Below are 27381 nucleotides of genomic sequence, written 5' to 3'. Positions count from 1 at the left end.
CATTAAAGAAGGTATTAAAGAAAGTGTGGGTGCGTGAAAGACAGAAGAAACAGAAGATAAAGTTTTGGTTGGAGAAAACGTTGGAAGGTGGAATAATGATATGAATGTGAGTGAAGTGAGAATTAATGGAAGGCCTGTGGTGTTTCCTCCATTTATGAATACAGAAAATGGAAGAAAAAGAAGGGCAAAGTGATCCTCCGTAACGTAAGGAATCTTGGTGGAGTGAAGTAAGACATGATAGACAGTTACCGTTTTGAGCGTACGGCACTCTGTTTTGCATAGAGAAAGTGATGAGAGGAGAATGGTGAAAGGAGTTATCTCCAATGGAACTTAGCTGGCTCACAAACCAAACCAAATAGTGAGGACACTTTGACGTGCATTTCAGCTTCTACTTCAACAAAACCATGTGACTCTTTCTCCAATATTATTGTGAAGTGGGACACATTACTGAACCATGAGTTGGATTCGTACGGATTTTCCCACCATGTTCCTCCTATAAATACTTTCTCAACCAGACCACAACACAGCACCATTTTCTACGTTCTGCACAACACAACACAAAACAAAACCAAACTTCCTTCTCCATGATGGGTATTCGTTTGCCGTTTATGGTTAATGCAAAACAGACATGGTTGAAGTCGAACAACGTTCCAAAGGGTCACGTGGCAGTTTACGTTGGAGATGTCGAAAAGAAGAGGTTTGTGGTTCCAATATCATATTTGAAGCACCCTTTGTTTCTGGATTTGCTGAACCAAGCAGAAGAAGAGTTTGGGTTCAACCATCCCATGGGGGGTCTCACGATTCCTTGCAAAGAAGACGCTTTCATCAATCTCACTTCTCGAATGCGTGCCTTCTGAAACACACCATTATTATAAGCTACTGTTAATTGACTGCATTTGCTTTTTCCTTCTGACTCACTCATTCTGACAAGTACAAAATTGTATGTTCTATTTCTTTATTTTTGTACTATAATTAATATTACCTTGTTATTATTATTATTATTATTATTATGTTTAAACTTATCAGTTAACTGTCTGGAGAATCAAAATTGATTTCCATGGCAATTCTGCCACTTGTAGCTTCTACTCCCTGTAAACCTCACTTCAATTTTTTTATTATTTCAAACCTTTGCTTATTCTTATGGCAAAATTTCACCTTGCAGAAGTTAATACGGAATAAACAAGTTGAATTAATTATTCGGGTTATTAAATATGTTTATGTTCTTTGTTTTTTTTTTAATATGGGTAAGTTTAAATTTGACTGTGAATTTGATTTTATACATTATTCAAGTTTAAACTTTTTAAGGTTTTGACATAAACCTTCGCAAATATTTCAAAACTGGATTTTCTTTCATGGGTAACAAAACACACAAAAATGTTAAAGTGAAAAAAAAACATAAAAAGAGAGAAATACGCAAGAGGGGAGATGAAGAGGATCCATACTCTGAAAAACTTGTCGAGGAAATGGTGTAGAAGTGACAGTATATTTTTTTTAGCATGGTATTTAATTAAAAATTTCATATAAAATATGCTTATTGATTTTAAAGTAATTATCTTAAAAATCACACCAATAATGTTTTTTATTGATCAATAATATTTTTTTACACGGTATAAAAACTAAACTCAAAATTTATTTATATATACAGTGCTAACAATTATTTTATATAAATATGTATAATATATTTTAATTTTATCTCAAAAATTACTTAATCATTTTTTGTTCAGATACCTTAATTTACTTGTTTTCTAAAGGTTAATTTATACACTCTCGACTGATTAAAATTCACTTTTCATACTTATAAAATTAATATTATAAAAACAAATTTACTATATAAGATGGTTTATGGTTAAATAACAGTAGCGTTTAAACTTTGAATATATGCATTATCTATTCATTTTTTATTTCCTCTATCCTTATTTTATATATAAGTCTCCTAGTTACCTAGTTAATAAAGAGATTGTTTATTGAATGTGTATAAAAACATAATAAAAATACCTCATTGATAGAACTAAAAAACACTCCCAAATATATATGTTATAAATGAAAAAATCAAGACATAAATAGACTAAAAAGTAGCTAAATTTAAAGTTTTATGAATCTTATATTAAATTCAAATGTTAAATTTGATCTTTTTTGGAGTTCAGAGTATTTCGTTTGGGACTCATAACAGAGATTATTTTTCTCAACAAATATTATTATATATATAGTTTTAGAGACTAAACCTCTTATTCATTTAAATGAATGAGTTAAATTCAAACAATAAGTTTGTTTACTTGGCTCACTAAACAAGCTTTAAATATATGCCTCACTTGGCTCAAGTTATATTCTTGTAATTAACTATTTTTTTCCACTCAAATATTATGCTTCAATCTAAAAGATTAAAATAAAAAATGTAGTAATAAATAATAATCTTATTAGACCCACAAGTCAAGTGTTGATGAACTCGTGTTCTGTATTCTTTAAGGAAGTGATCAAGAATTTGAATGGTGATTTTCTATATGAGTGAACAAAGTGAGATGACATTTAAACAATTATTCTTAAAACAAGTTAATAGTAAAAATCAATGTAAAAATCGGATAAAATTACTTCAACCTGAAATTCAATTTTATATCCTAAATCAGTTTCTAAATGTGAGCTAAACATAGGTCATGTTAATTGGTATTTTTTAATGTGAATAATCCAAAGTAAATGCCGAGCACAGAGGGAGGGAGAAATCATTAATCTGATATAGGGTGATTGAAAATAAGGGAAGAAGTTATAAACATCAAAATCGTCTTATTCTTTTTTGAAGTTACCTATTCTATAGTTTACATGTGGAGAGTTCTAGACAAAAAGAATACATGAAACATCTGCATCTCTATCATCATACATATATATAATCCGCGTAGCAAAGGCCATGACATAGCTGCAGGTGAAGAACTGCCATTTATATTGTATCGCGGGTACGACCTTGGTCACCACACTTTCCCTGCTCCTAGCATTCAATGGCCTCAGCACTCAAGAAGGCATTATCTGCATTCTTGGGTCTAAAATCACTCTTCTATTATACCATTATGATGAAGGAGCTTTCAACTTAGATATTGAAAAAATATTAAGATGGTTTAGTGAAGAAAGCAAAAAGCAGATGCTTGTTTTAGGCCGGTAATCAATACATGTACACTCGTCTTAGTCCAAAGACAGATTGCCAATTCGGATGTTTCGTTGCTGATGACTAATACCTTTACCCAGTCGTGACATGGAGGAACTCCAATCACCTGGTTTTCCGCTAAATGGAGATGCAAGTTTAGGCTGAAACCATATTTTCAGAGCCACACCGTTAATTCTAAGCTTACCATACGATTCATTACCCTGGTGAGGAATCTGAAGCCTCCTCAATAACGCTCCAATTGCTTTGCCCATTCTGAAGCCAAAATATTGCATATTTGTTACACAAATTTCTTAAACAATATTTTATGGACAAATTTGGATAGCATTTCATATTGTACGTTTGTACAATGGATTGTTACAGATAGGTGGGGCAATTATATGGTTAAAAGCATGTTGACAACGTACACATTTGTGATTGACGATCTTACCTTCCAGCAAGGTTAATAATCTTCTCCCCCTTTGGAGACACAACTTCTGTTTTCTCTACAGGCAATAAAATGATTATGTTGGGCAATCTTGCACCTGCAAAGAAGATTTTCATGGGAATCCCCAACCAAAGTCAGGAAGGAGATTATAATGTAATATTTCTACCTCATGCCATCTGTTGGTTTAGTAAACTTGTTAATTATTAATTAAGTTTATTTAAACGAACATTTTTTTTGGACATATTTAAACAAACAATTTAAAAAAGGGAAAAAAGAGAATCCTGTAATAGTATGTTAAAAGAAAAACTGCAGTTTATAGACTTAGATCACCAATTTAAAATTTCCAAACGATCACCAAGAGATTGATCTGGCAAAATGTCATAATAACAAGGTTTTGTTCACAATATTTGTTACAGAGTTCCAGAAAACAACTCCTTTTATTGTTGGGAAAATCATTAAATAAAAGGAAAGATGAAGTATTACCAAGAAACGGATGCAAACCGACTATTATATGCTAAAGAAAAGATAGGGTGGTCATGGATAGATCCAATCAAATCCAAATAGAAGGAAATTCATAAATCAAATTTATTTGAATTTTTTAAATTTATTTAAAGTGGATTAAATTTAAATTAAATTATTTATTAATTAGATTAAATTCACTTTATTAGATATATTAAATCTCTTTTGATATGTACACGTACTAATTTGATTCAGAGTGGGTCTAACCCAACTAAACTCAACATCGACCCGGGTCTGGATCACTCGACATCCTGTGTCTGGACCACTCGACATCGGTCTGGGCTCGAACGACTTGACATCAGTCCAGGCCATGACGACCCAAAATCGGCCCGAGCCCAGACAACTTGAAATCGACCCGGGCCCAAACGACTTGACATCGGCCCGAGCACGCTCGCCTCGACATCGATCGAAATTGCTCCACTCGACATTGGCCCGGAACTATTAGTCTCAACATCAACCCGGGCCCGGACAGCTAGACATCGGACGGGGCCCAAACGACTCGACATCAGACCAGGCCTGGACGACTAGACATCGGCCCAGGCTCGTACAACTCGACATCGGCCCGGGCCCATACGACTCGACCTAGGCCCGTATGACTTGACATCAACTTGGGCCCGTAGGACTTGACATCGGCACAGGCCTGACGACTTGACATCGGCATGGGTCCGTACAACTCGACATCGGCCCAAACCCGTACGACTCTACATCGACTCGTGCTTGGACGGCTCGACATCAGCCTGTGCTTGGACGGCTCGACATCGGCCTGGGCCCGTACGACTCAACTTCGTCTCGGGCCCATACAACTCGACCTAGGCCCGTATGACTCGACATCGGCCCGGGCCCGAACACTTGAAAATAGCCCGGGCCCGGACGACTCAACATCGGTCCGGGCTCGTACGACTCGACATCGGTCTGAACCCGTATGTCTCGACATTAGCCCAGACCCGTACGAATCGACATCGGCCCGTGCTTGGACGACTCGACATCTACACGTGCTTGGACGACTTGACATCAGCCCGGACCCATTTGACTTGACATCAACTTGGGCTCGATCGAATCGACATCGACCCGGGCCCACTCAACTCGACATCGGCCTGAGGCCACTCAAATCAACATCGGCCCAGAGCTGCTCGGATCGACATCGGCCCAAGCCCGCTCAACTCGACATCGGCCTGAGCCCAAACAACTCGACATCGACCCGTGCCCGAACGACTCGACATCGATCCGAGCCCACTTGGCTCAACATCGACTCGAGCCCGCTCAGCTCGACATCGCCCGGGCCCTCTCGGCTCGACATCAGCTCGGGACCGCTTGCCTCGACATCGGCTCGTGCCCGCTCAACTCAAGAACGATCCAGGCCCGCTCGTCTCGACATCAGCCTGGGGCCGCTCGAATCGACATTGGCTCAAGACCGCTCGACTCGACATCGGCCCAAGCCCTCTCGGCTCAACATCGGCCCGGGCCCGCTCGGTTGACATCGGCCCGAGCCCACTCAACTCGACAACGACCCAGGCCCGTTCGACTCGACATTGGCTCGGGCCCGCTCAGCTCAATATCGACCTTGGCCCACTTAGCTCAAAATCAGCCTTGGCCAAGACGACTTGAAATCGAATCGGACCCGGACGACTCGACATCGACCCGAGCCCGCTCGCCTCGACATCGGTCGAAATTGCTCCATTCGACATTGGCCCGGAATTGCTGGTCTCGACATCAACCCGGGCCCGAACGGCTAGACATCGGCCCGGGCCCAGACGACTCGACAACGGCCCAAGCTCGTAGGACTCGACATCGTCCTGGGCCCATACGACTCGATCTAGGCCCGTACGACTCGAAATCAGTCCGGGCCCGTATGACTTGACATCGGCTCGGGCCCGTACGTCTCAGCATCAGCCCGTGCTTGGACGACTCGACATCGGCCCGTGCTTGGACGACTCGACATCTGCCCGTGCTTGGACGACTTGACATCGGCCCGGGCCCGCTCAACTCGACATCGGCCCGAGGCCGCTCGGATCAACATCGACCCGGGGCCGCTTGGATCAACATCAACCCAAGCCGCTCGGCTCGACATCGGCCTAGTCCCGCTCGACTCGTCATCGGATCGGGTTAGTATGGCTCGACATCGGCCCGAGCCCGAATGATTTGACATCAATTCAAGCCCATTCGGCTCAACATCGACTCGGGCCCGCTTAACTCGACATCGCCCGGGCCCTCTCGGCTCGACATCAGCTCGGGCCCGCCTCGTGCCCTCTCAACTCGAGAACGGCCCAGGCTCGCTCGGCTCGACATTGGCTCGGGCCCGCTCAGCTCAATATCGTCCTTGGCCCGCTCAACTCAAAATCAGCCTTGGCCTAAACGTCTCGACATCGCCCAGGGCCCGGACGACTCAACATCGGTCTGGGGCTGCTCTACCTGACATCGACCTGGACCTGTACGACTCGATTCGACTTAGGCCCCGACGACTCGGATTGACGTGGACTTGGGCTAACTTTGCTCAACCTGAGCCTGAATTGTCTTTGCTGAACCTGGCCTGAATTGTCTTTGCTCAACCTGAGCCTGAATTGTCTTTGCTCAAAATCCAACCCAAAATGCAATTTGGATAATATAAAAATATATCCAATTCATATCCAATTAAATGGATTGGATTTAAGATCCAAAAATATGGATTTGGATTTGAGATAAATCCATTTAAATGGATTAAAACTAATATGAATTTGGATAATTATGGATTGGATTTTGTAATTTAGATTTTTTTCTACCCTTAACAAAAGAAGATAATGATACTCAAGTGAATAAAATAAAGCATATTCTTACTGATCATTTGCCAGCTTTTTTCCATACAATATTGCAAAGGATTCCGAAATGAAAACTACGTCTACTTACGCTAAAGATTTAATTCACTTCCTTGTCCAGATATCAAAAGTGAGAATCAATAGAGTATGTTTCATATAAATAAAGTCAGTTTAGCAAATTAACTTGTTTTTACAATTTCAATTTATCTCAGACAACAATCATAAATAAAGATAAGAGGATAAATCTTTCAATGAATGAAAATTTCAACAAATAAAAGGACTTATACTATTAAATGATGATTATATTACCTGCTGCTAGTCTATGCTTGAGACCTTTCAAAACTGTTATGATGTACACCTGTTAACATTTTCATGGATTTAGGATATGGATTTAACAATTGCAGTAGCACAAATGTCTACATGTCAAATTTGCAAATGTTTCAGTTGTACACAAAGTACCGAGTATGAAAGAGACATGAACAGAGAATAAGCAAGGAAACAGGAGGTTATTGGATCCATCATTCAAACTTTGGAGCAAAAATTATGGTATCATAATAGATCGTATATGTGCACCAAATATCAAATGTGGTTATAAAATAAAGACCAATATTTGCGTCTGTTTATGTTGTGTGCTAATTATGTGTCCAGTGACTCTAATGAATTAATTTTAAACTTGTCAGTTAATCCTGGAACATTGTAAGATTATGTCAGCTTTCATGAACTAAGTGACAGGCTTGTGTATGTCAGGTTTATCGACTGTTAAAGCACTTTATGTTAATTTTAAACTTGTTAGTTAATTTAGGAATATAAGGAGCATATGTTGGCTTTCATGAACTATGGGACAGGCTTGGGTATGTTACTTACACTCAACCTGATTCCAATAAATAGAAATTCAAGGATTGTAATTCCTAGATACAGTTGAGTTAATGAATCCCACACATACAGTTCCCTCTTTCTCTAGCCTTTCACAGTTAAAATGCACCCTTTTTATGAAACATAAATAATCAATATAGGAGTTAGAATAGCTCACCTCAGCAGTAGAAACATGCAATTCTTTAACATCAATAACAATGGGACTCATTTTAAATGATACAGATGGAACAAGTCCATATGAAGCGGATTCCTACAAAATTATTACAGCATCATATGATCATCCAGGTTCCCTTAGAAACAAAAAGACACAAGATATTGAACACAACTAGTTTCAGCTCCATACTGACCTCAAGTATTGAAAAAGCACGAGGATCGTATTCACCAAATCCCTCCATTAATGAACAAAGGTTTGATCCTCTTGAAGTTTCTGCACTTACTCCTAGGTTCTCAACAAGTCTATTTTTCAGAGATGTATCATAAGGGAGTTGCAGGCATCCCAGAATTTGCGACAATATTTCACTTGTAGGTTTTTGACCAGCTTCAATTGTTTCACGAAACACCATTATGGCCAATGATGTCCTATAGAGTAAAAACAGCATTAAAAACTTCCACAAAGAAAAGTTGAAGAGAAGCCTGTGAAAATTAAGTGTCATAAAAAAACTGGGAACAGAGATTTACTGACTTCCCTAGTGTTCTAAGTGTTTTCCTTTGACAGATTCAATTGCGAAGAATGGACAAAAATAGGATCAATTCAAACAAAATTTTGTAGAAATAGTTTCACTATGAAAAGCAGCACTCTAACTTTCACAAATTGTAAAAACAAATACGTAAAAGAATGTCTATACACAAATAAATAGTTAAGTAAAGCATTGTCTTAAAAGAAGTTGTAAAAACCAAGTAACGTATACCATTTATTATCAACTTGTGGCCGTCCTGAGTGAAAAGATAAAACAGGCTCACCAGCACTGCAAGCCATCTCAAATCTCCGCAGGCACATTCCTTTCAAAGAAATCAAAGTGCTATCAGGATTTACAAACCACCGAACTATCAAGGCATAACATTTGGGCCACAAGATAACCAAAATCCACAACCTTCTGCTTGAAGTTCCCAGTAAATTAAGAACTAGTCCTATAAATAAAATTCTATACATATCATATGAGCCTAACTTTTTTTTATAATTTAGGGGAAGGAATAAGATTTCTCCATGATTTCAGTATTTTCTATATGAAACAGCCTTAGAAATATTTCCTGTGCGATTGCACATAATTAACTGACTGAACAAACACAAAACTGTGAAAGAATTTGTAAGATCCTATAAAACCATATACTCCTGTCTTATAAGGAGCATTTTCCAACTTTTACATTTTTTTAAAATATTAATACATTTGTAATACTACTCTTACGTTTTGACAAGGATTAAATTACACAGCTTTAATACGAGTCTATTTTATTCATTTATATTCTTAAATAAATAGTTAAAAGAAGGCAAATTTATAGAGCCAAAACTTTTTTTATAGAAGACTTCTCTTGAAGAGGACTAAAGATGCTTTTTGTGATGTTCAAATAGAGGTGCGAGTAAATATGAAATTTTTATAATATGTTCACTGAGGAAAGAAAATATTTTGATATGGTCTTTGGCCATATGATCACAACAAGTAATTTTTTTAAAACTGTGATCACCAACCACTAATATGATTAAGTATTAAATAGAAAGGATATGTCCCTCAAAAAAGATAGTTCATTTATGCAAAAAATGCTTGTTTTTAATTCATATTAACAAATCTAACTCTAATCAATCTTGAAATTTAAGAATTTTTTCATATCATTTACACGTGTCATATTGTACCCGTGGTGTATGAAATATTTGGGCTTCAAAGGTAACAACATAAAAGAAAAAACGCAAAAAAGGAAAACTATACATCAATTTTCAATGTATTTGCATTCATCACAAGAAGCAACATTATTTTTTAATAATACAGCAGTCATGCAAAAAAACTGGTGATTTTCAAAGCAATATCAAAGAAAAAGCGAATACAGGGCGAGAATTGAAGCTGACAAAATTAAACGAGACTCACCAATTATGCATCGACAAATTATGAGATTAGTGACTACACCATCTTTTTTGGCTTGAGAAAGGAGCATTTGAGCAGCCTCCATATCATCCTTTCTATCAAGGAAGTAAAAATAAGAAATTGGTTGAGAAAGAACCAAAAGAAAACATTAATTTAAAGATAAAATCCTTAGACCACTTACTTCTCACTTGCCACTATAAGTATCGAGAAAGTGATACTGTTTGGGCTCAATCCTAATCCTTTCATTTCAAAAAATATTTCCATAGCCTTGTGAAATTGATCTCCATCACCTGTACAGAACTCTTACAATGTTTAAACTCCATTTTCCCCATTAATCAGCTAACTTAAAAATGAAACTGTACAAATTGGGGAAACAGCTATAAAAATGAAAACAAGAAAAGGGTGTCACTCATGCCCTTTACAAGAAATGCTTTAGGAAAAGAAATTTTAAACAAAGTCAGATCATTTGGAATTTATCTTAATTTACACTGTCCTTATCATATTTTAGTTGTTATATCATATTATGACATTTTGGTTATAGGTTCAGTTAGTAAGTTGTTGAGTTCAGTTACAAGTTTTGCTTTCTGTAGTTAAAAGTTCAGTAATTTGTATAAAAGAAGTGCTCAGTAACAGTAACTGTGTATAAAATACTCTGCTTCTCTAGCAATTTCTCTCCATCACTCCATTCTTAGGGGTATTTTAGTGGTTAGCAATCAAAGTTTCTAGTTCGGGTATTTCTATATATATATGTGTGTGTGTGTGTAAAATGCCAGAATACTTGGGACTACTCAAAGTTTTAGTTAAATCCCCATTTCCTTGGCTTCACTGGTCGACAATGGTACCCTAACTTTGACAAGTCCCAAGTCAAGCAATAACTCACCTGTTATTACCTGAGAGTGAATGAAATGTTAGCCTTAGTTGTCTAGTCATGTGACAAGTTTCGTTCCGTCTCTCTTATCTCTCCATCTTCAGATATATTTACTAAACCTATTAACTTAAACTCCCCTGAATTCACAGACCTTCAAATTTGCAGTTATTTTTTAGAAGGAACTACTCTTCCAAGCTATTGAATGTTTTTCCGATAAAAATTTAGTGATGAGGCATAAAGAAATGAATGTAACAATCTTATGGACCAAGGAAAAAAGTCAAACTTACAAAGTGCAGTCAGCAAAGCATTAATTGTTGAAACGGTCATTCTCAATTTAAGAGATTTAAGATATTCATATAGCTCCAATGCTTTCTGCCAATTTCTTGCCTGTAACAAGCAGTTGCCACTAGTTAGTAGGTGAAGTCAATGCAGGCGGCAAAAGATTTGAAAAAACATAACTTACTAAGGAAAATAAACATAAAAGTACACAGTAGTTGCCTTAGGTCATACTTGTACTTCATTATTATTAGTTTCTAGATTGCGGATCACCAACTAGAGCACAAAATCCATATATACACTACACTGAAGAAAACATTCTACATCCATACATATTTCTTAATTAAAATCAATAGCTAGAATGCCAGAAAAACATGGTAATTTTAGGAAACCCATTACTTCATTACTTTCCCAAGTAGAAAGAGTAATAACAGTCATTAAATGAATTTCTTTTTAAATTAATGTTTTTATTTAAAACATAAAAACATCTTTTTATCATCCGTTTCTAATATATAATTCAAATACACTCTACTGTCCCATAAATAGACCTTCAATCCATTTCAGTTCCCTTACCTTTTATTATGCATACTCTAAAAAATCCATAATCCAATTTTTTTGAGTTTCATGACTAAAAATTTGTCCTAGGTTTCATTATTGATGTTTTCATTTTCATTCATGACAGTCTCGTTTTCTGTTTCTTTTCAACTTTAATTGTATTACTTGACAGGACATACATTACTACAGGCACCCATCAATGAGCTATATGACATTATTCCAATACGTATTCCTCCTTCACGGGCTTCTTGTAGAACATCAAAGGCAGCATCCAGATCTTTAGCATGACCAGCAACATCTATCAGTGCACTCAGAAATATCTGCATGATGAGTCAGCTTCTGTAAGCAAACAACAGTATAGAAATGATGAAAAACATACACGAACCAATTCAAGAAACCACAATAAAAATGAAAGTGTTTTTTATTATGCTTTATAATATACTGAAACTAAAGATTTTAATAATCCATATCACCAACAATTAATTTTTTAAAGTACCTCATCTGGGAGGATCCCTTTCTGGGTCATGTCATTGTATACAGCAAGAGCAAATTCCCAATCCCCAGTTTGGCTGCACGAATTAATGGCAATGGTGTAAACTTCTGGACATCCCTTTATGTTATATTTTTGTAACATCTTGTACACTTCTTTTGCTCGTTCAACCTGAAAAAAAAAAACAGAAATCATTTAACATTAAATAGATACATAATAAAGTACAATAAAAAAGAGTGATTAGGAAAGAACGAAACAGCACCTGACCAGCTTTAGTGCATGCCTTCAACAATGCACCTATAGTTACGTGATCAGGGTCCATGGGCTGCATTTCAGCTGCCATTTCTGCTAAAACATCAAAAGCACGATCTACAGCTCCTGATTGGGCACAAGCAGCTATAAGTGCATTGAATACAACACGATCTGGCTTCACATTCTACTGCATAAAACATCACATCAGCATGTACAATTAAAAACAGGGAGGAGCTCAAGTCATACTACAAAGATAATTCTTTAGAAAGACATTTGCAATAAGTGTACCTTTGACCTCATTATTCCATAAGCACCAAATGCTTTAGCCACTTGCCCAGCTCTAGCACAACCATCAATAAGTGCTCCGTAGGTATGTACGTTAGGTTCGACTCCAGAATTAACCATCTTGTGAAACACCTAGGCATACGATTAACAATTTTAATAGATTCATAATTTACAGAAAATTATATTGGATTTAATTAAATCATGCTATGGTGAGTTGAAGGGCGATAATATACTTCAAACATTAGATCAACTTTTCCACTCTTTGCACAAGTTAATATCAGAGTGGTATAAAGTTTGCAATCAGGTTCTAGTTGAGCATTCTTAAGAAGCTGCAAAACATGGAAAGCCCCTGAAACATGCACAACAAAAATGCGATGAGCTGAAAAGATAACAAAGAAGGAACTTTTAGAGAGTAACCAGAATATTTACTTTCCGAATCTTGGGAGCTTGCGCACACTGACATAAGCATGTTAAATGTACTCAGCGTTGGATTTGGAATGAGCATAATGTAATCAAACGCTTCATTAACAGCCTTTCGCTTCTTGCAGATGTTAAAAAACTTGGCATGATAAACCTATAACCAGTAAATAGGCAAATAAGAGAAACAAAAAATTGAAGAACTAAATATCAAGTAAAACCAGAAAGATGCAGGTACCTTAGTCATGTCTAATAAACCCTTTGTTTCCATATGTTTAAGCAATTCTACACATTCATGTAGCCTAACAAAATCAATGTACTTAGTATAAGTTTCTCAAACTTAAAAGTAATAGTGAAAATAGGTCAGATGGGCATCATGATCATGATATAGTTAACAAATAAGAAAGAAGTGAAGGGAGGAATTTCACCTCACTGTTTCATTGAAAGTAAATGGTTTCATGTTTAAAACTCCAACTAGTATTCTCATAAATCAACTACATTAAGTTTTCAGTGTTCATAGGAGCCAGATCAAGTTAGCAAATTACCTCCCAACTTTTAGCAAATTATTATATTTGCTTAGATGCTCCGAAGGAACATTTTTCTGATCATCATGCACCATGATTTGATCGTTTTTCAGATCAATATGCATCTTCATTGAGAGAGTAGTATTCTGGGGGAAAACTGTGTTATTATTGTAATCCATGTTTGTCCTTTCCCTGTCTCCTGAAAAGCTTCTGCCTCTCCTCAAGTTTTTACTCACATGTTGCAGAGGGTAGCCATCTTTATGACTGGAAACTTCAGCTGCTCCTTTGACATGTTCTGAAACAATAAAACATGGTTTACATAAAATTCTCTTTAAATATTGGCCTGTTCATCACGATAACTATGAAAGGATTTGACCAAAAATATCATCATTGAAATGATATGCTGATAAATTTTCTTTCATGTAAATTACCTGCATTTTGTAGAGGAATATCTGTAGATAACCCTGTTCCTTTCAGTGTGACATTTCCCATCACTGAGGGCGATCTTTTTTTATTCATAAAAGAAGCACGGGGAGATAATGGCTTTAAACCACTCAGTGGTGTCATAGAACCAGTTGCAGGCTTGTTAACCTCATAAAACATGTAAAGCCCTTCCCTAACTGACTCCCCAAAAACGACGTCACCGTTGATGGAACCAAATTCAATTTTTTCTTTAGTATGTCCACCAACAGTTGCCAGTGCGTTGTTTACGCGAACAGAAGAAGCAGTATGCTCAGACTCGACGTTATTTAAAGACAACTCGGGATCAGAGTCAACTTTATCTTGACTTTCTTCCACTTGTATAACCATTTCCTCAGCGAACTCTAGAGGTGGTAATGAACTTGATGAGAAACCCACGGATGAAAAAGACTCATCCAACACCTTGAAACTATTATTATTACTATTATTATTCACACCAGAGTCAAGAACAGTAGAAGATGACTCTGAAGTCTCAGCGGCGAGGGCCACTTCTTGTACCACCGAAGATTTCAAAAACGGGAGGTGGATCTCGTTTTCCTCAAACACCCGGTACTCTTCCCCATGGTGATCCTTCAACTTCCCAATCTCACTCAGCGCGCTATCCCTTTGAAATTCCGTAAAACCAAGAATCTCGCCATCAATGACCTGACTCCCAACGTTAGTTCCTTGAGGCGATAACGCGAACTTCGCATGCCCCCGTGTCTGCACTAGCGAAAAAGTTAGAAGGTGGCAGTCACACAAACAGAAGACATTCAATCAATTCACAAGCTGCATGGCTTGGGCAGCACAAAAACTCTATCTACAACACTAAACGCATCTAATCAGAGGTGCGGAGTGAAGAATTCGGTAAATGCGAAAATAAAAAAGTAATTGACAGAAAAGAATCTGATAACAAAATTGAAGAAGTGGAAAATTGGAATATTATTGTTGGAAAGTGACCTGGTTAAGAGAGTCGTTTTTTTTCTTGGTGAGAGTGAAGTGAAGCCAGGAAACGGCGGATAAAGTGACGACGATGACGAGGACAACGAGGGAGTGGGAATGGAGGGAGGCCTTGTAGACGAAGCGCGGGGAGTGGAAGCGGAGGAGACCTAAATTGCGGCTGGTGGTGCGTTTGTTCCGGGAGCGAAGGGAGAGCGGCGTGGGAGGCGGACGGAGGGAGTGAGTGGAGGCGAGGAAGTGTGAGCGGAGAACGGAGAGCGGAGCGCGGGAGGTTAGGGAGAGGGCGCGGTGTCGGTTGAGAGAGAGGTTAACTTCCATGGATGAAGAGAGAGAGAATGAGAGAGAGAGTGAGAGTGAGAGTGGAAGAGAAGAAGTGGATTAGCATTTAGCAGAAAGAAGAGGAGAGGACGCAGCACACCTTCTTTTGAGCAACCAGCGACACCACTTCTTGCTCATCCGATTCTTTCTGACGTGGCGCGTTTTTGTTTTTCTGTTACAACACACTTCCTACCCACAACGGTATTAACCTTTTACTGTTTTTAAAACAACATTGTAACTAACTCTCTACACCTACCTGCTTTATTATACTATACTTCAACAAATGTTATAAATTCAGCAATTTAAATGTGGATAAATATATTCAGTACAAATCATAAGATTTGTTTCTTTAATAGAACGGTTATAACAGTCACGAAAGATTGCTGAATCTTATTAATCATTAATGACAAAACTAACGTAATTAGATTCAATTTATTGTAATAAGATTGTAATTTTTTTATTATACTGAAAACAAAATACGTTGTTATACATAACAGTCACGAAAGATTGCTGAATCTTATTACTCATTAATGAGAAAACTAACATTCAATTTATTGTAATGAGATTGTAATTTTTTTATTATACTGAAAACAAAAATACGTTGTTATACCAACTATTTACTGTCTATGTAAGATCGTTATACTATTTTTAGTAGTTTATTTATTTTTTAAATATATTTAGAGTATAATTTGTTGATATGTGATAAGATGATGGTGTCATATTTTACATATTTCCTTAAAAGATTTTTAGATTAGTATAAATTTATTAATAAAAAATTGTATAAATTATATTACGGAAATATGCTTTGTATATATATAAAGATCAAGTTAATGGACTGTTTTTTGTTTTTAACTTGTTAAAATTAGGAATATTTGTTGAAGTGATTAAATATATAAATTAATATAATATTACAAGAAAAATACTATAAAAAATAATTAGTCATTATATTAATTAAATTAGATATTATTTTATAAATTTTTTTTATCTAAAGTATTTTCTATTATTAATAAATAGTTTTTGAATTGGTATTTAATTAGTTATAAAAAATTTAGTTACCAACTTTATAAACTAATTAGTTGGTAGGTAAAATTTTGTTAGTTAATTAGATACTAAATTAGAAACTATTTATTAATAATAGAAATTCTTTTACATATCAATAATTCTTTTAGTCTTTAAAATAATATTTAATAGTTAATGTAATTACTAATTTTTTTTGTCTCTAAAATTAATCTTTATTTAATGATTTTCTTGTAATGTGAATTTGAATATGTATATTTAATTTATTAAATGCATCAACTATCTAGTTGATAAAATGATACAAATGATTATTGGTTTATGTGTTTTGGATGTACAAGAAATGAGTTTGCAAATAAACTTTAACGAAACAAAGTTAATTATATCAGTCCCACACCAATACATGGTAGTGTAAGTGACAATGTGAATGTGTCATTGTATACCTATCATCAATGACTAAGCATTGTTCCAATTATAACTATCATTTAACCATTTCATAACCACATTTTATGTCAACTTTAACCAATTATCTTGCCAATGAATGTCAATGATGTTCCCTTCACAATGGTACAATGAGACCCATGAACATCTTTTACGCAACTAGAAGGGTTCATAACAATCATAACAACTGTGAAACACTTAACACAACAGCACACTTAACCTTATTTCGTAACTAATTCAGCAACATATTTTGTGAGTATCTTTAATGAAGAAATCAATCAAACTCTTTCAACCATCATGTCAACTAAAAATTGTTTAACTAATCATTCCATCACCATTTATTCTCATTGTTATATCAAGAATCACAATTACCAATTTAATCACTGGCACAACACAACTAACCATATTCTACCATGATATAACCTTGTTAGGAATATAGTTTCATGACTTGTTATGACACGTTGAAAAATCACCATTTTAATTTGGTTGAAAAAAATTGTTTGTCCACATATATTAGTGTCACAAAAATATATTGCCACCTATGGATCTATATGTATCATCTATTTAAAATCTAATTAGACACTATTGATTACACTACACTTAGGTTTATTAATAAGATAAATATAAATTAACTACACTTTTACCTTTTGGTATAATCTATAATTTAGTTAAATTTTTTAAAACAAAAATCTAACCAAAAGGGAATTGTCTTCAATGAGTGTTTAAAATCTCATTTAAACCATCAGAAAAGCATTAATACACTATTTTCACCTTCTAACTAGTATAACTAAAGAGAAGTCAAACACTTAGTTATTTGGTTCCATTGTTGTCCATGAGCTTTCAAGGAAGGGGAGGACTCCATCTTGCTATTTTCCTCTTATTGTTAAATTGTTCCACCTAGTAAAAAGAAGTGAACAATTCTTAAGTCTCATTTTGATTCCATAAACATCTTTCTAATTTCCATGCAATGTTGCTTGTGGTTTTTTTTTTTTTTTTCATAGAAATTTTTTTTTGAACATCTCCTAGCCTCTATTAGTGTTTAAGATCAAAAACACATAAAGAAACTCAATCATCAATTAGGATTTAAGATCAAAGCACTCAAATAAACTCAATTATCGACTTATTATAATCTATACACGGAATACTTTTTGAGTTTTTAAAATTTAAAATAATTGTTTTTTTTTTCATTTATGAAAAGTGAGAAAAAAAAAATATTATCACCCTAAATTTTATCAGGATATTTACCAGTGTTTAAATATGTTTTTATTATTAAGATGAATTTCTTTTACTATAATAATATGGAAAATAAATAAAAAATTACCTTTTATGCTATATTAGGAAAGTTATATTCGGTTTTATGACTTTTTCAAGATATTATTTGATTTTATAACAGATTTTGAAAGAAAGAAATTATAGTAAATATTCTAAACGGTTTTTCAAAATGTAGTGGATTGAACTATAAAATATTAGTCTAATAGTGACAAGACCATTTTGAATTTATGCGTGGTAGTAAACATGATTTAAAATGTATGAAAAAAATTCCAACTATTCGAGATTGTTTTGTTGTATTTAATAATTCTTTGAAAAATAAATTTAATGGGTGTAAATCGTTGAAAATTTTGTTTAGTTATTTGATTTATAAATGCAGATTAATTATTTGATAATAAGTTGAAAAAATCATATGTCAATTAATACTTAAAGGTAAATCCCACCTCCATATTCACACGGGTAATGATTTTGGTAAGAAAAATAGAAATTATGTTATTTTGATTTATATTAATTAATAATAAATGTGTTGCAGGGTCGTGATTTTAATGATCGTATATTCAATAATGATTCTTTGACACAATAAAAAGTAAAAAACACAATAAAATAAATATAATATTAATTTTTTGAGTTGTCAGAGGAGTGTTTTTACCATGTCAAAATAACAGTTCCTTTATTTAAATTTTGAAGGAAGAATATATCAAAATCTTAATTAATAAAAATTAAAGAATAGATTAAACAATCTTGTTTCCTAAAATTAATGCTACTTTTTATAGGTACAATCAAATCAACAGATCATTTATTTCTAAATTAAAAAAAAAAAAATTTCCTAAAAAAAATAATAGGAAATTGGTAAACTTCAACTTTGGGTGCAAAACCAAGACTTTATCCAATCAAAGCATCTCTCTTCACTTCTCTTCTCTTCGTTTCCGATAGAAGCCATGGCCATGGATAGGCTTCTATCCTCTTCTCCTCTTCACACCAATCTCAAGCCCTTTACACGATTTTCTCCAAGGTTCAATCTTTTCTCCTCAAAGCCTTCTTCCTTCACCTCAATTTCTTGCTACCATGAAAACGCATCATCTCCGTTGTCGTCTTCTGTTCCAAAAACCCTACTTCCCATTATCACTTCTCAACCCATTCGTGCTCAAACCTCCACACCCCAATCCCAACCCCTCAATCAGATCACCACTGGGAATAATTTCCAAAAACCAAAGGTAGGTGCTTTTTGCTGTTATGATTTCGGCTTAGATCTTGGGTGCATTTCATGCTGTTTGCATCTGATATCCTGCTCGTTTTTAATGCAACGGTGTTCTGGGTCATAAACTGTATCCTCTAGAATATTCTCTTCGTGATTTTATTCAAAAGCATCTAACCATGTCATTGGTTCATAGGGAATCCGTGTAATTTTTGTATTCTGCTAAGTGGCAAATTCTATTAATGTGGTTGTTTACGTTACTTTTTTTTATTTAAAGGGGGTAAATTAATGGCCTTAGAAAATTGGACATTACCAACAAAGGAGGAATTTTTATATGTGTGCAGAAATGTTATAATCTGAACGGATGGTGTTATGTTGCTTGTGTACTATGCATATAGCAGTTTTGTGACTGATTTTTTTCATCAATAGCTCTGTTTTGGTAATACTGTTTGTTTCTGGACTTGAGTTGAGTTGAATCATAACCAAACTTAGCTTTTTAATCACGTGTTATTACCTGTAAAACGTGATCATTAAATTATTTGTTGAATTGGGTCTAACCGAGTTGAAATTTGGGTATACGTGAAAGGTTTCACTGAAATTGTTATTATTATTCATTTATTTGGCTTAAGGTTACAAGGGTTTATACTATATAAGACTTGATTCACACAGTTATTGCCTTTTAGATGTTTGAACACTCTAGTGAAGTTTAAAAGTATGATTTGCTATGTTTTTTCAGGCAATAATAACAGCTCGGACATTTGCAGTACTGTCTGCTCTTGTTTTGCTCTTAATCCAGCCGGCTTTTGCACCGGCAGCTTTTGCGACTTTTCAAAGTGCTGCCAAGACTGGTGGCCCTGCCGCTGCTGCAGTTGGTGGAAAACTTATCCGCACTGAGCTTCTAAGCAGTGCTTGGACTGGTTTCTTTGCTGGTTGCTTGCACACACTATCAGGGCCTGATCACCTTGCAGCTTTGGCTCCACTGTCAATAGGCCGGTCACGGATGGAGAGTGCTGCTGTTGGAGCCCTTTGGGGCTGTGGCCATGATGCTGGTCAAGTGATCTTTGGCTTAATATTTTTGCTCCTAAAGGATCGACTTCACATTGAAATTATCCGAACATGGGGCACTAGAGTGGTTGGCCTTACCCTGCTAGTAATTGGTGCTATGGGGATTAAGGAAGCTTCAGAAGTGCCTGCTCCATGTGTTGCCTTAGAAAATGGTGAATGTGATGTCGGCGGCGTCTATGAATCGCGTGATAGTAATCCTGTAGTAGGAAAGAAGAAGATTGGTTTTGCTACTTTTGCCACTGGAATAGTTCATGGACTGCAACCAGACGCTCTGATGATGGTGTTGCCTGCCCTTGCTCTGCCTTCACGCGTGGCTGGTGCTGCATTTCTCATTATGTTCTTATTTGGAACTGTGGTTGCAATGGGGAGCTACACGGTATTTATTGGTTCGTGTAGCGAGGCACTAAAAGATAGAATACCTAGAATAACCGAGAAACTTACTTGGGCTTCTTCTCTTGTTGCAATAGCCCTTGGATTTGCCATCATCATTAGCCAGTTTTTTGGATTTAGCCTTTATTAGCACTCTTTAATCAGCCAGGAACCTTTTTTATGAACATTGTTTTGCTGTCAAGGAAAAGTAGGGACGCTATAGAGAAATTTGCTTTGTTTGGAGCAAGGTCATTATTTATGGAACATGTGATTTTGATTTTGTCTATTATTTGACTACGCTTGTGAATGTATATATCTCTGGTAGGTTCAATTATTATGCAGTCAATAACTGTGTAGCTGTTTCATTTGAAGATTTGGATTGATTTTATCAATATTCTGCTTATGCATGTGTATTGTTATGCCTTGGATCTTATGCAGTAGTAGTATGTATTATGCAGACAGGACGATAATTTAGTCATTGCTTTTCCAAAGGTGTGATATTATTGTACCATTTCGCCAGTTTGCAGCTGCTGATGTAGCCATGTACAAAAGGCGTAATGCATTGTACCATGTTTACTCGACACTGGAACGTCGTCGTACCGGTTCAGAAATTCTTGAAAATTATTATACGATATTACACTAATAACGCACACCTCATAAAATTAAGATATTGGCATAAAAAAGGTAAATAGTAAAATAAAATGAACGATTATTTGCATAACTAGGAATTTAATGTTTGAAGAGCACAAACAAATAGTGACTTGTATCAAAGTGAGTCATTTGCTTTTTACCCTATACATGTTTAGTATAGCTTAAATATGAATAAATGATTTATTTTTTAATCACAGTTTACAGCAATAAAATTATTTCTTTAAATAAACTATGTTAAGCTAAAAGTGTGCTTAGCTATTATCTAATATCGACATGAGAATGCAGGAAAATGAATATTTTAAAATCATTTTCTGTTACTTGATAAAACTCATGATAAACTTGTTAAATGATGTTGGAATTTACTTCCTAAGTAATGAATTGTACCTAACAGGGAAAAATAAGTTGAAAATAGTACATTACTATCGTTCCAGTGTCGTTATGGAAAACTATGGTTATTACTGTAAAGATCCCAGATGGATCGTTTTATGCATCCAACAATGTAAGTAACAAATAAAATACTGTTTACAAAAGAGAAACAGAAAGCAGCAGTCATCACCCGTTATGGAATTGCAAAAAAAAAATGGTGCCATCATGCGTTGTCGAATCCTGTGTAAATTACTTTGCGCAAACCATATCCAGTCTAAACTAAATTTTGAGCAGGCAATGAATCTATCATTCATGGATTCATGGAATAGATTCGACAGAGACATCAGTGGCGAATACCGTAAATTAGCAAAATATATAAGAACACGTGACATTGGATCACTTCACACTGTGATACGAATTTCCATAAACATTCAAGAGAGTGTGTTGCAAAGTGGAATAAAAGGTGTTTATTCAGTTTATACACCCCCACCCCCATCTCGCCCGAGAGAGAATATAAACTCACAATCAGACAATCCTTTTCCTACAAAGGGATTTGAAATTTCACAACAGAACAAATATTTCTTTGCGTTGCATTGTAATTAACAGTGGGTTAAGAAAAAACACTCAGCCTTGAACAGAATCTTTTTGCTACATGGAAAGGTGAATTCTTTACTTTAACATTTTCTATTTCTTTCATTACAAATGTAGAAAACTGAACAATTCAAGCTCAATTACCGTCTATGGCAATTCATATTAATTTGGTACAAGGAGACAAAGGCAAGGGATTCTCGTCGTGGAAGGAACATCAGTTCTTATGTTTTTTGTCAATGTCATAAAGCACACACGCATCTGCTGCTGTCTTCATCTGAAATCACAAGGGTATTGGGGCAGATAAATGCAGGACTCAGTTTAATGATCAAGTAAATAATAATCAAAAGCATCAGAAAAAAAACATTAAGAATCAGTTGTTATTCCAAGACTCTCTATATAGCTAGAATGTAAAGAAAACTCCTTTCACTATCAAGTCATGATATTAAGTTAACAAGTCAAGCCAAAAAGTTAATATATTTCACATTGAGGCACCACAGAACCTGCTAGTTACCGAATGTGTTGAATCTTAATCCACATTTTAACAGCCTAAAACAATCCCTCAATTTATTATCAAGATTAATTGATACTGTGTGGAAAGCTTCTGCAAATTGAAGTAATGTCACCATCTCTAGTAGAATACAATTTTATAACTGTACTCAATAAAATACAGTTCACGAAACTTTGTGCCGACTTCAAAATAAAAAATTGTCTGCATGTAAATTTCTCCTTTTGCATAGAAAAAAGGTTGGCAAACGATAATTAAACCACAAATAAAAGTAGAATACAAAATATTTTGATTCAAAATTTTGTACTACTGCGATACTTCCAGGATGAATATTAAAAAAAATGAACAATTAGTGCCACAGCCACTTGTTTCGTTGGACTTTGGAATTTCTTTTCTTCTCTGACGTGTTACTTCTTTTAATTTCATTTTTCTTCATCGTCTTTTCATTATTGACTGGGTGGTCAAAATCTAAAAATATGAAGGCACCTAATCATAAAAAAATGCAGAGCTAACATACGAACCTGAATAACATTTATAATTTGTTTGACTGCCCATCCAAATAAACTAGTACCAATTAGGAGAGAAAGTAATGATATCTTTTGCAAATTATTTGATAAAACCTGGAAATAGAAACAATTGAGAAACTGTGATGATCATGGTAAATGAAAAGTCTTAAATAATTTAACACCAGTAGCGAAAACTTACATCCACCAATTTCTCTGTTTGATTCTCCGCAAGATAAAACAGGATTAAGTAAATAACCTATAGAATATTAAGGATAAGAATCCAAATAAAAAACTATTTATTAAAGATTTTCCACAGAGATCAAGAAGAGGATATTACACTTACCTCACATGAGACACAACAGTAAGCCATAAACATCCTATTCCCATAGTATGCCCTGAAAAGCCAGTTGCTACTGTCTTTTACATCTTTATGACTAGCCTTCCCCGTCAAGAAAGTACTGCATTAAAAAGTCCAAATATCATCAAGATTAAACCCAATAATTGCAGAAACATCAATAAAAATTAGGGGAAAAATACACAGACGATATGCATTACCTGTACATTTGCAGCCAGTGGCTGGCAATGTCTAGAGCAAGCAATGACAAGAAGATAAGGCCGGGCCTTTACTCAAGTTCAACCCAAAAGTCAGGTTTACATGCTTAATATTACAGTGACTAACGAATTTGAAAGGAAAACATCTTACTTGTACAGTTGGGAAAGGACAACAAGTAGACAAGCAGTGCTAATTCTGGTATCAAGGAAGCCACATTAATTCAAAGCACACAAGAATTGAGCAACATAAAGAAGTTATAACAGCATTGATCATCAGACATCTTTGGCATGCAAGCATAGAGAGAGAGCCGAGAATAACCTGTCAGTTACCATGTCCAGCACAGCCCCAAAGGTTGACACTGAATCAAGAAAATAACAATACAAAATAAAAAATGCTAGGTTAATATATATGTTTATTATACAGAATAATTGTCTTTTCAGAATAAAAATAGACAATTTAGGGAGATAGGTAACTGTCCCAATCCCCCATTTAGGGCAAGCTACAAGCCAATTTAGGGAGATAGTGGTGCTTACACATGATATCACTGAAAGATCACTAGCACAATTTGAACCCAGGACCTTCTCACATATGATGTTTGATTATACCAATTAAGCCAACCCTCATTAGCATATGCCATGTTATCCCTTTATTTTCTTGTTCAATATGGTCTACCAAGTGTTTTATTAAAAAATGTGAAGGTCAAACAGACAACGGAATGCAAACAAACATCCTTAACACTGGGAGTTAGCACATGATGAAATTTGGTGGACTCTTCAGATTTTCATCTAAATTTGCTATTAAATAACCCTTAGCTAAGTGAAAAAATAGTAGAATAATATGTATATTTGTTCAGATGGTATCAGCCTTAGAATTGTGTGAAAATCAGTATTACCTCAAATTCATACTGTATATACTATGCGTCTCAAAGAAATATCTAAGGAAGTTATAGCTCTGCTGTGATATATAGACATTCCCTCAGTTTCAAACTTATTTTCCAGATTCTAAGTTCCAGATGATTTTGAAGGACTCAATAATCGATAAAAGAGTAGGTAAAGTAAAACTTTACGTGTTCTCACACTAAACCGAGATAAACTAAGGGTACAAAAAAATTAACACAGAGATCGTGTTCAAAAGCTCTAAAGAGTAAACTACAAGGAGTCAAAACGCAATTATCCCTCAATTAACTTTTTCTGAAGGTTAGTGTGATATATGCAAATGCAATGGCATGCATTGTGGAAACACAGATAAATTATGAGCAAGATTTTTCTTAGTTGAGCATTGACATTATTTCTCAATTCAATAGGAGAACCTTAACAGATAAACGTATTGTTATCTGACATCAAAAAAAAAGTTCATACCTTGATTGAATTTGCGGGCACACCAGCCATCGACAGCATCACAAACAAAGCTGGCAACACAGATTCAGCCAAATTATGTCCCACATCCCACAATCATAAATGGTAAGAAAATCAATAAAAGAGAAAGTCCATAAACTGGTATCCCACCTCAAAAAATAGAGAAAAGAGAACAATATTTTGTTTGTTAAACATTGGGAGAAGGCAAAACAGTTTAAAAGAACCCGGATGTATCCTGCATCACCATGGACACCGTCAGGAGTTAAGACAGTTTGTATTCATGGAGAACTATGACCAAGAAGTTCAGTAAAATCTCCTGAACGATCCAATCATAAACAGTGTTACACTAGTTACAATATCAAACAACCATTTGTTTAAAACAGCAGTTGCTAACACATGGTATAATGAAATAAAGGAGTAACAGAGCCTCATGTTTTCCAAAAACAAATGTGCCAATAAGACAAATGGCCCGGAGAAATTTCTGTTTCGCTCTGTCTATATGTCCCTTATCAGATTTGTATCCCTTTATTCTTATTAACGCAAGTGTTAGAGAACACTATTGTTGCTACAATGTGTTTTTTTAAGAGCATTGTTGCTACACTACGTAAGTAAACGTAGAAAGTAAACACCCACCTATTATATTAGGAATGTAAAGGTACACAGATAATTTACTGGATCTTTGTCCTGGTTTCTTGGCCATTGAAGCTTCTTTGTATTCTAAAATTTCACTACTAAGTATTGCCAATCAAATATTCACCTGCATGCAAGTAGTTTCCAGTAAGAAATCCATCAAAATCTATGAAGACACGTGCTAAAATAGGTACTCACATCCCATGTCATGCACACATATGGAACATGCATTAAGTCGCAATCATCTACCTAACCTAACTATATAAAAACAGAACAGACAACCAATAATCTGATGGTACCGCAACTCAAAATCCGATAACGTACTTCCTTAGTATATTCTCCCCTACAGAAACAACCGAATACCAATCTCCTCTCCACAATAACAGTTTCAGGCAACATAACCATAAGCTCAATTAGTGTGCCCGTGTGTGTGTGTTGTGGATTCGTTTTACAAAAGTCAAATCACAAATCGATGCCAAATCAAAAAATGTTCTCTTCTGCACCCTTAATTCCAATTGAAAGTCAGGAATTCGAAAATGCAGTGCACCGTCCAAGCCCTAACTGGCGTGCCGCAGAGGACGGTTCTTCATTCGGCACGTTGACGGTGTGAGCGGTGATGCTATCAGTAGCTAGGGCTTAATGAGAGGGAATTGAAAGGAATAACGGTATCAACGAGAGAGATGATTATACGATACCGGTGCCGAAGAGAATGCGGTGGATTCCGGCGACAGAGGAGGTGCGGCTGCCGGTTGCAACGACGGGTTGATCCAAACAGGGAACAAACTTGAGGTGGCACTTTGTTTATTTTGAGCAAAACTATGCGTTCTCCTTTTTCGTTTTTTCTTTTTCTTTTCCCTCTTTATTTATTTTTTATGTAATTCTTTTCCCTCTTTAGTAGTTTATCATTATTCTTACCACATATATAAAAGAAGAAGAAAAGAAGCTAATTAGAAGTGTACAAAGTATAAAGTGCATCCATTAATTCTTAATTTAACTTGCCTATGATATTACAATTAATATTAATTTTGGTCTTTAAAAAGAATTTGATAAACCTTTAAATGTATAAGATATAAACAAATTGAAAAAATATAAACAACTTTTAAATATTATAATATATATATTGACAAAATAATATTTAACTTAATATTTTAATCTCTAGAATCAAATTTTAATTACAAAATATTTTCATTAAACTTCTGACCAAGACCTAATTAATACACTAAACAAGATTCTTTGTTCTTTCAACAACTGAGTGCACATTAAATAATCATTTATATTATATTTTATTTGTTGTTTCAACTTTGGAACATGTATAACCTCTTTCAATTTGGAATCAAACAGGTTGTAAAATCTTTTCCTAAACACACGCAATTTTTGTAAGAGAGAAGTTGGGCTCCCCACTCATGAAAAGTTAGATCCTTCTTATTGGACTTTTCAATAGGTTTTTTGTAATAGTTATTTATTATCATTTTTAAATTGTGAAGTACTTAACTTTGAAAATCAAATATTAAATAAAAAATTATTTATGTATTATATTTTTAATTTATAATAAAATTATTTTATCTATAAATAATTTTTTGTGTTCTTAATTTATATATTAATTGCTACTAAAATTAAGTATTGTGTCAAAAGATAAATTTCT

The 27381-nt window shown here is 35.1% G+C and overlaps 4 protein-coding genes across 6 annotated transcripts; 2 read left to right on the top strand and 2 right to left on the bottom strand.

The window, feature by feature from the left end:
- The first annotated feature begins 541 nt into the window (after positions 1-541).
- LOC137832997 (auxin-induced protein 15A) lies at positions 542-983 on the top strand. Its single transcript, XM_068641400.2, has one exon. The coding sequence runs from the start codon at positions 585-587 to the stop codon at positions 855-857; it is 273 nt and encodes a 90-aa protein (XP_068497501.1). The 5' UTR covers positions 542-584; the 3' UTR covers positions 858-983.
- Positions 984-2704: 1721 nt separating this feature from the next.
- On the bottom strand, positions 2705-15369 carry MRL1 (Pentatricopeptide repeat (PPR) superfamily protein). 2 transcript variants are annotated; one of them, XM_068609920.2, is made up of 19 exons: positions 14912-15369; positions 13924-14674; positions 13514-13787; positions 13207-13270; positions 12981-13125; positions 12785-12900; positions 12555-12683; positions 12277-12450; positions 12021-12185; positions 11704-11844; positions 10981-11080; positions 10007-10115; positions 9829-9920; positions 8662-8752; positions 8101-8332; positions 7911-8003; positions 7190-7238; positions 3576-3669; positions 2705-3400 (listed from the first exon to the last, which is right to left on the bottom strand). In XM_068609920.2, exons 1-19 carry the CDS (start codon positions 15227-15229, stop codon positions 3166-3168), a joined length of 3372 nt encoding a protein of 1123 aa, XP_068466021.1. In that variant the 5' UTR covers positions 15230-15369; the 3' UTR covers positions 2705-3165. The 2 variants fall into 2 exon arrangements, 1 of the variants encoding a protein (XP_068466021.1); XR_016517272.1 differs by lacking the exons at positions 2705-3400; positions 3576-3669; positions 7190-7238 and having other exon boundaries at positions 7932-8003; positions 12277-12453.
- A 3426-nt stretch (positions 15370-18795) lies between these two features.
- On the top strand, positions 18796-20868 carry LOC137819537 (chloroplast protein FOR GROWTH AND FERTILITY 2). Its single transcript, XM_068623423.1, has 2 exons — positions 18796-19167; positions 19885-20868. Exons 1-2 carry the CDS (start codon positions 18892-18894, stop codon positions 20731-20733), a joined length of 1125 nt encoding a protein of 374 aa, XP_068479524.1. The 5' UTR covers positions 18796-18891; the 3' UTR covers positions 20734-20868.
- Positions 20869-22158: 1290 nt separating this feature from the next.
- LOC137825349 (putative CDP-diacylglycerol--inositol 3-phosphatidyltransferase 2) lies at positions 22159-26635 on the bottom strand. Of its 2 annotated transcripts, none has more exons than XM_068631022.2 (11): positions 26435-26635; positions 25743-25866; positions 25260-25344; positions 25113-25162; positions 24073-24112; positions 23905-23949; positions 23757-23822; positions 23545-23659; positions 23401-23457; positions 23217-23315; positions 22159-22464 (listed from the first exon to the last, which is right to left on the bottom strand). In XM_068631022.2, the coding sequence occupies exons 2-11, from the start codon at positions 25807-25809 to the stop codon at positions 22405-22407; spliced, it is 684 nt and encodes a 227-aa protein (XP_068487123.1). In that variant the 5' UTR covers positions 25810-25866; positions 26435-26635; the 3' UTR covers positions 22159-22404. The 2 variants fall into 2 exon arrangements, with proteins under 2 accessions (XP_068487123.1, XP_068487127.1); XM_068631026.1 differs by having other exon boundaries at positions 26243-26574.
- Positions 26636-27381: the final 746 nt, after the last annotated feature.

This window comes from Phaseolus vulgaris, chromosome 11, assembly GCF_051622355.1.
Source record: "Phaseolus vulgaris cultivar YP4 chromosome 11, ASM5162235v1, whole genome shotgun sequence".
Taxonomy (NCBI): Eukaryota; Viridiplantae; Streptophyta; class Magnoliopsida; order Fabales; family Fabaceae; genus Phaseolus; species Phaseolus vulgaris.
Note: the sequence above shows the minus strand (reverse complement) of the source record. Positions and strands in the feature narration are given on the sequence as shown.

What these genes read in the sequence shown, in the direction of transcription:
- LOC137819537 (XM_068623423.1), top strand. Translation starts at nt 18,892, where the DNA reads ATGGCCATGGATAGGCTTCTATCCTCTTCTCCTCTTCACACCAATCTC. An exon ending in ATAATTTCCAAAAACCAAAG is followed by an intron (nt 19,168 to 19,884) that starts GTAGGTGCTTTT and finishes ATGTTTTTTCAG; the next exon opens with GCAATAATAACAGCTCGGAC.
- MRL1 (XM_068609920.2), bottom strand. Translation starts at nt 15,229, where the DNA reads ATGGAAGTTAACCTCTCTCTCAACCGACACCGCGCCCTCTCCCTAACC. An exon ending in AAGGGATCCTCCCAGATGAG is followed by an intron (nt 11,845 to 12,020) that starts GTACTTTAAAAA and finishes CTCATCATGCAG; the next exon opens with ATATTTCTGAGTGCACTGAT. An exon ending in GTGCTTTTTCAATACTTGAG is followed by an intron (nt 8,004 to 8,100) that starts GTCAGTATGGAG and finishes ATAATTTTGTAG; the next exon opens with GAATCCGCTTCATATGGACT.
- LOC137832997 (XM_068641400.2), top strand. Translation starts at nt 585, where the DNA reads ATGATGGGTATTCGTTTGCCGTTTATGGTTAATGCAAAACAGACATGG.
- LOC137825349 (XM_068631022.2), bottom strand. Translation starts at nt 25,809, where the DNA reads ATGGCCAAGAAACCAGGACAAAGATCCAGTAAATTATCTGTGTACCTT. An exon ending in CTGGACATGGTAACTGACAG is followed by an intron (nt 23,950 to 24,072) that starts GTTATTCTCGGC and finishes CCTTGATACCAG; the next exon opens with AATTAGCACTGCTTGTCTAC. An exon ending in ACTGTTGTGTCTCATGTGAG is followed by an intron (nt 23,458 to 23,544) that starts GTAAGTGTAATA and finishes AATATTCTATAG; the next exon opens with GTTATTTACTTAATCCTGTT.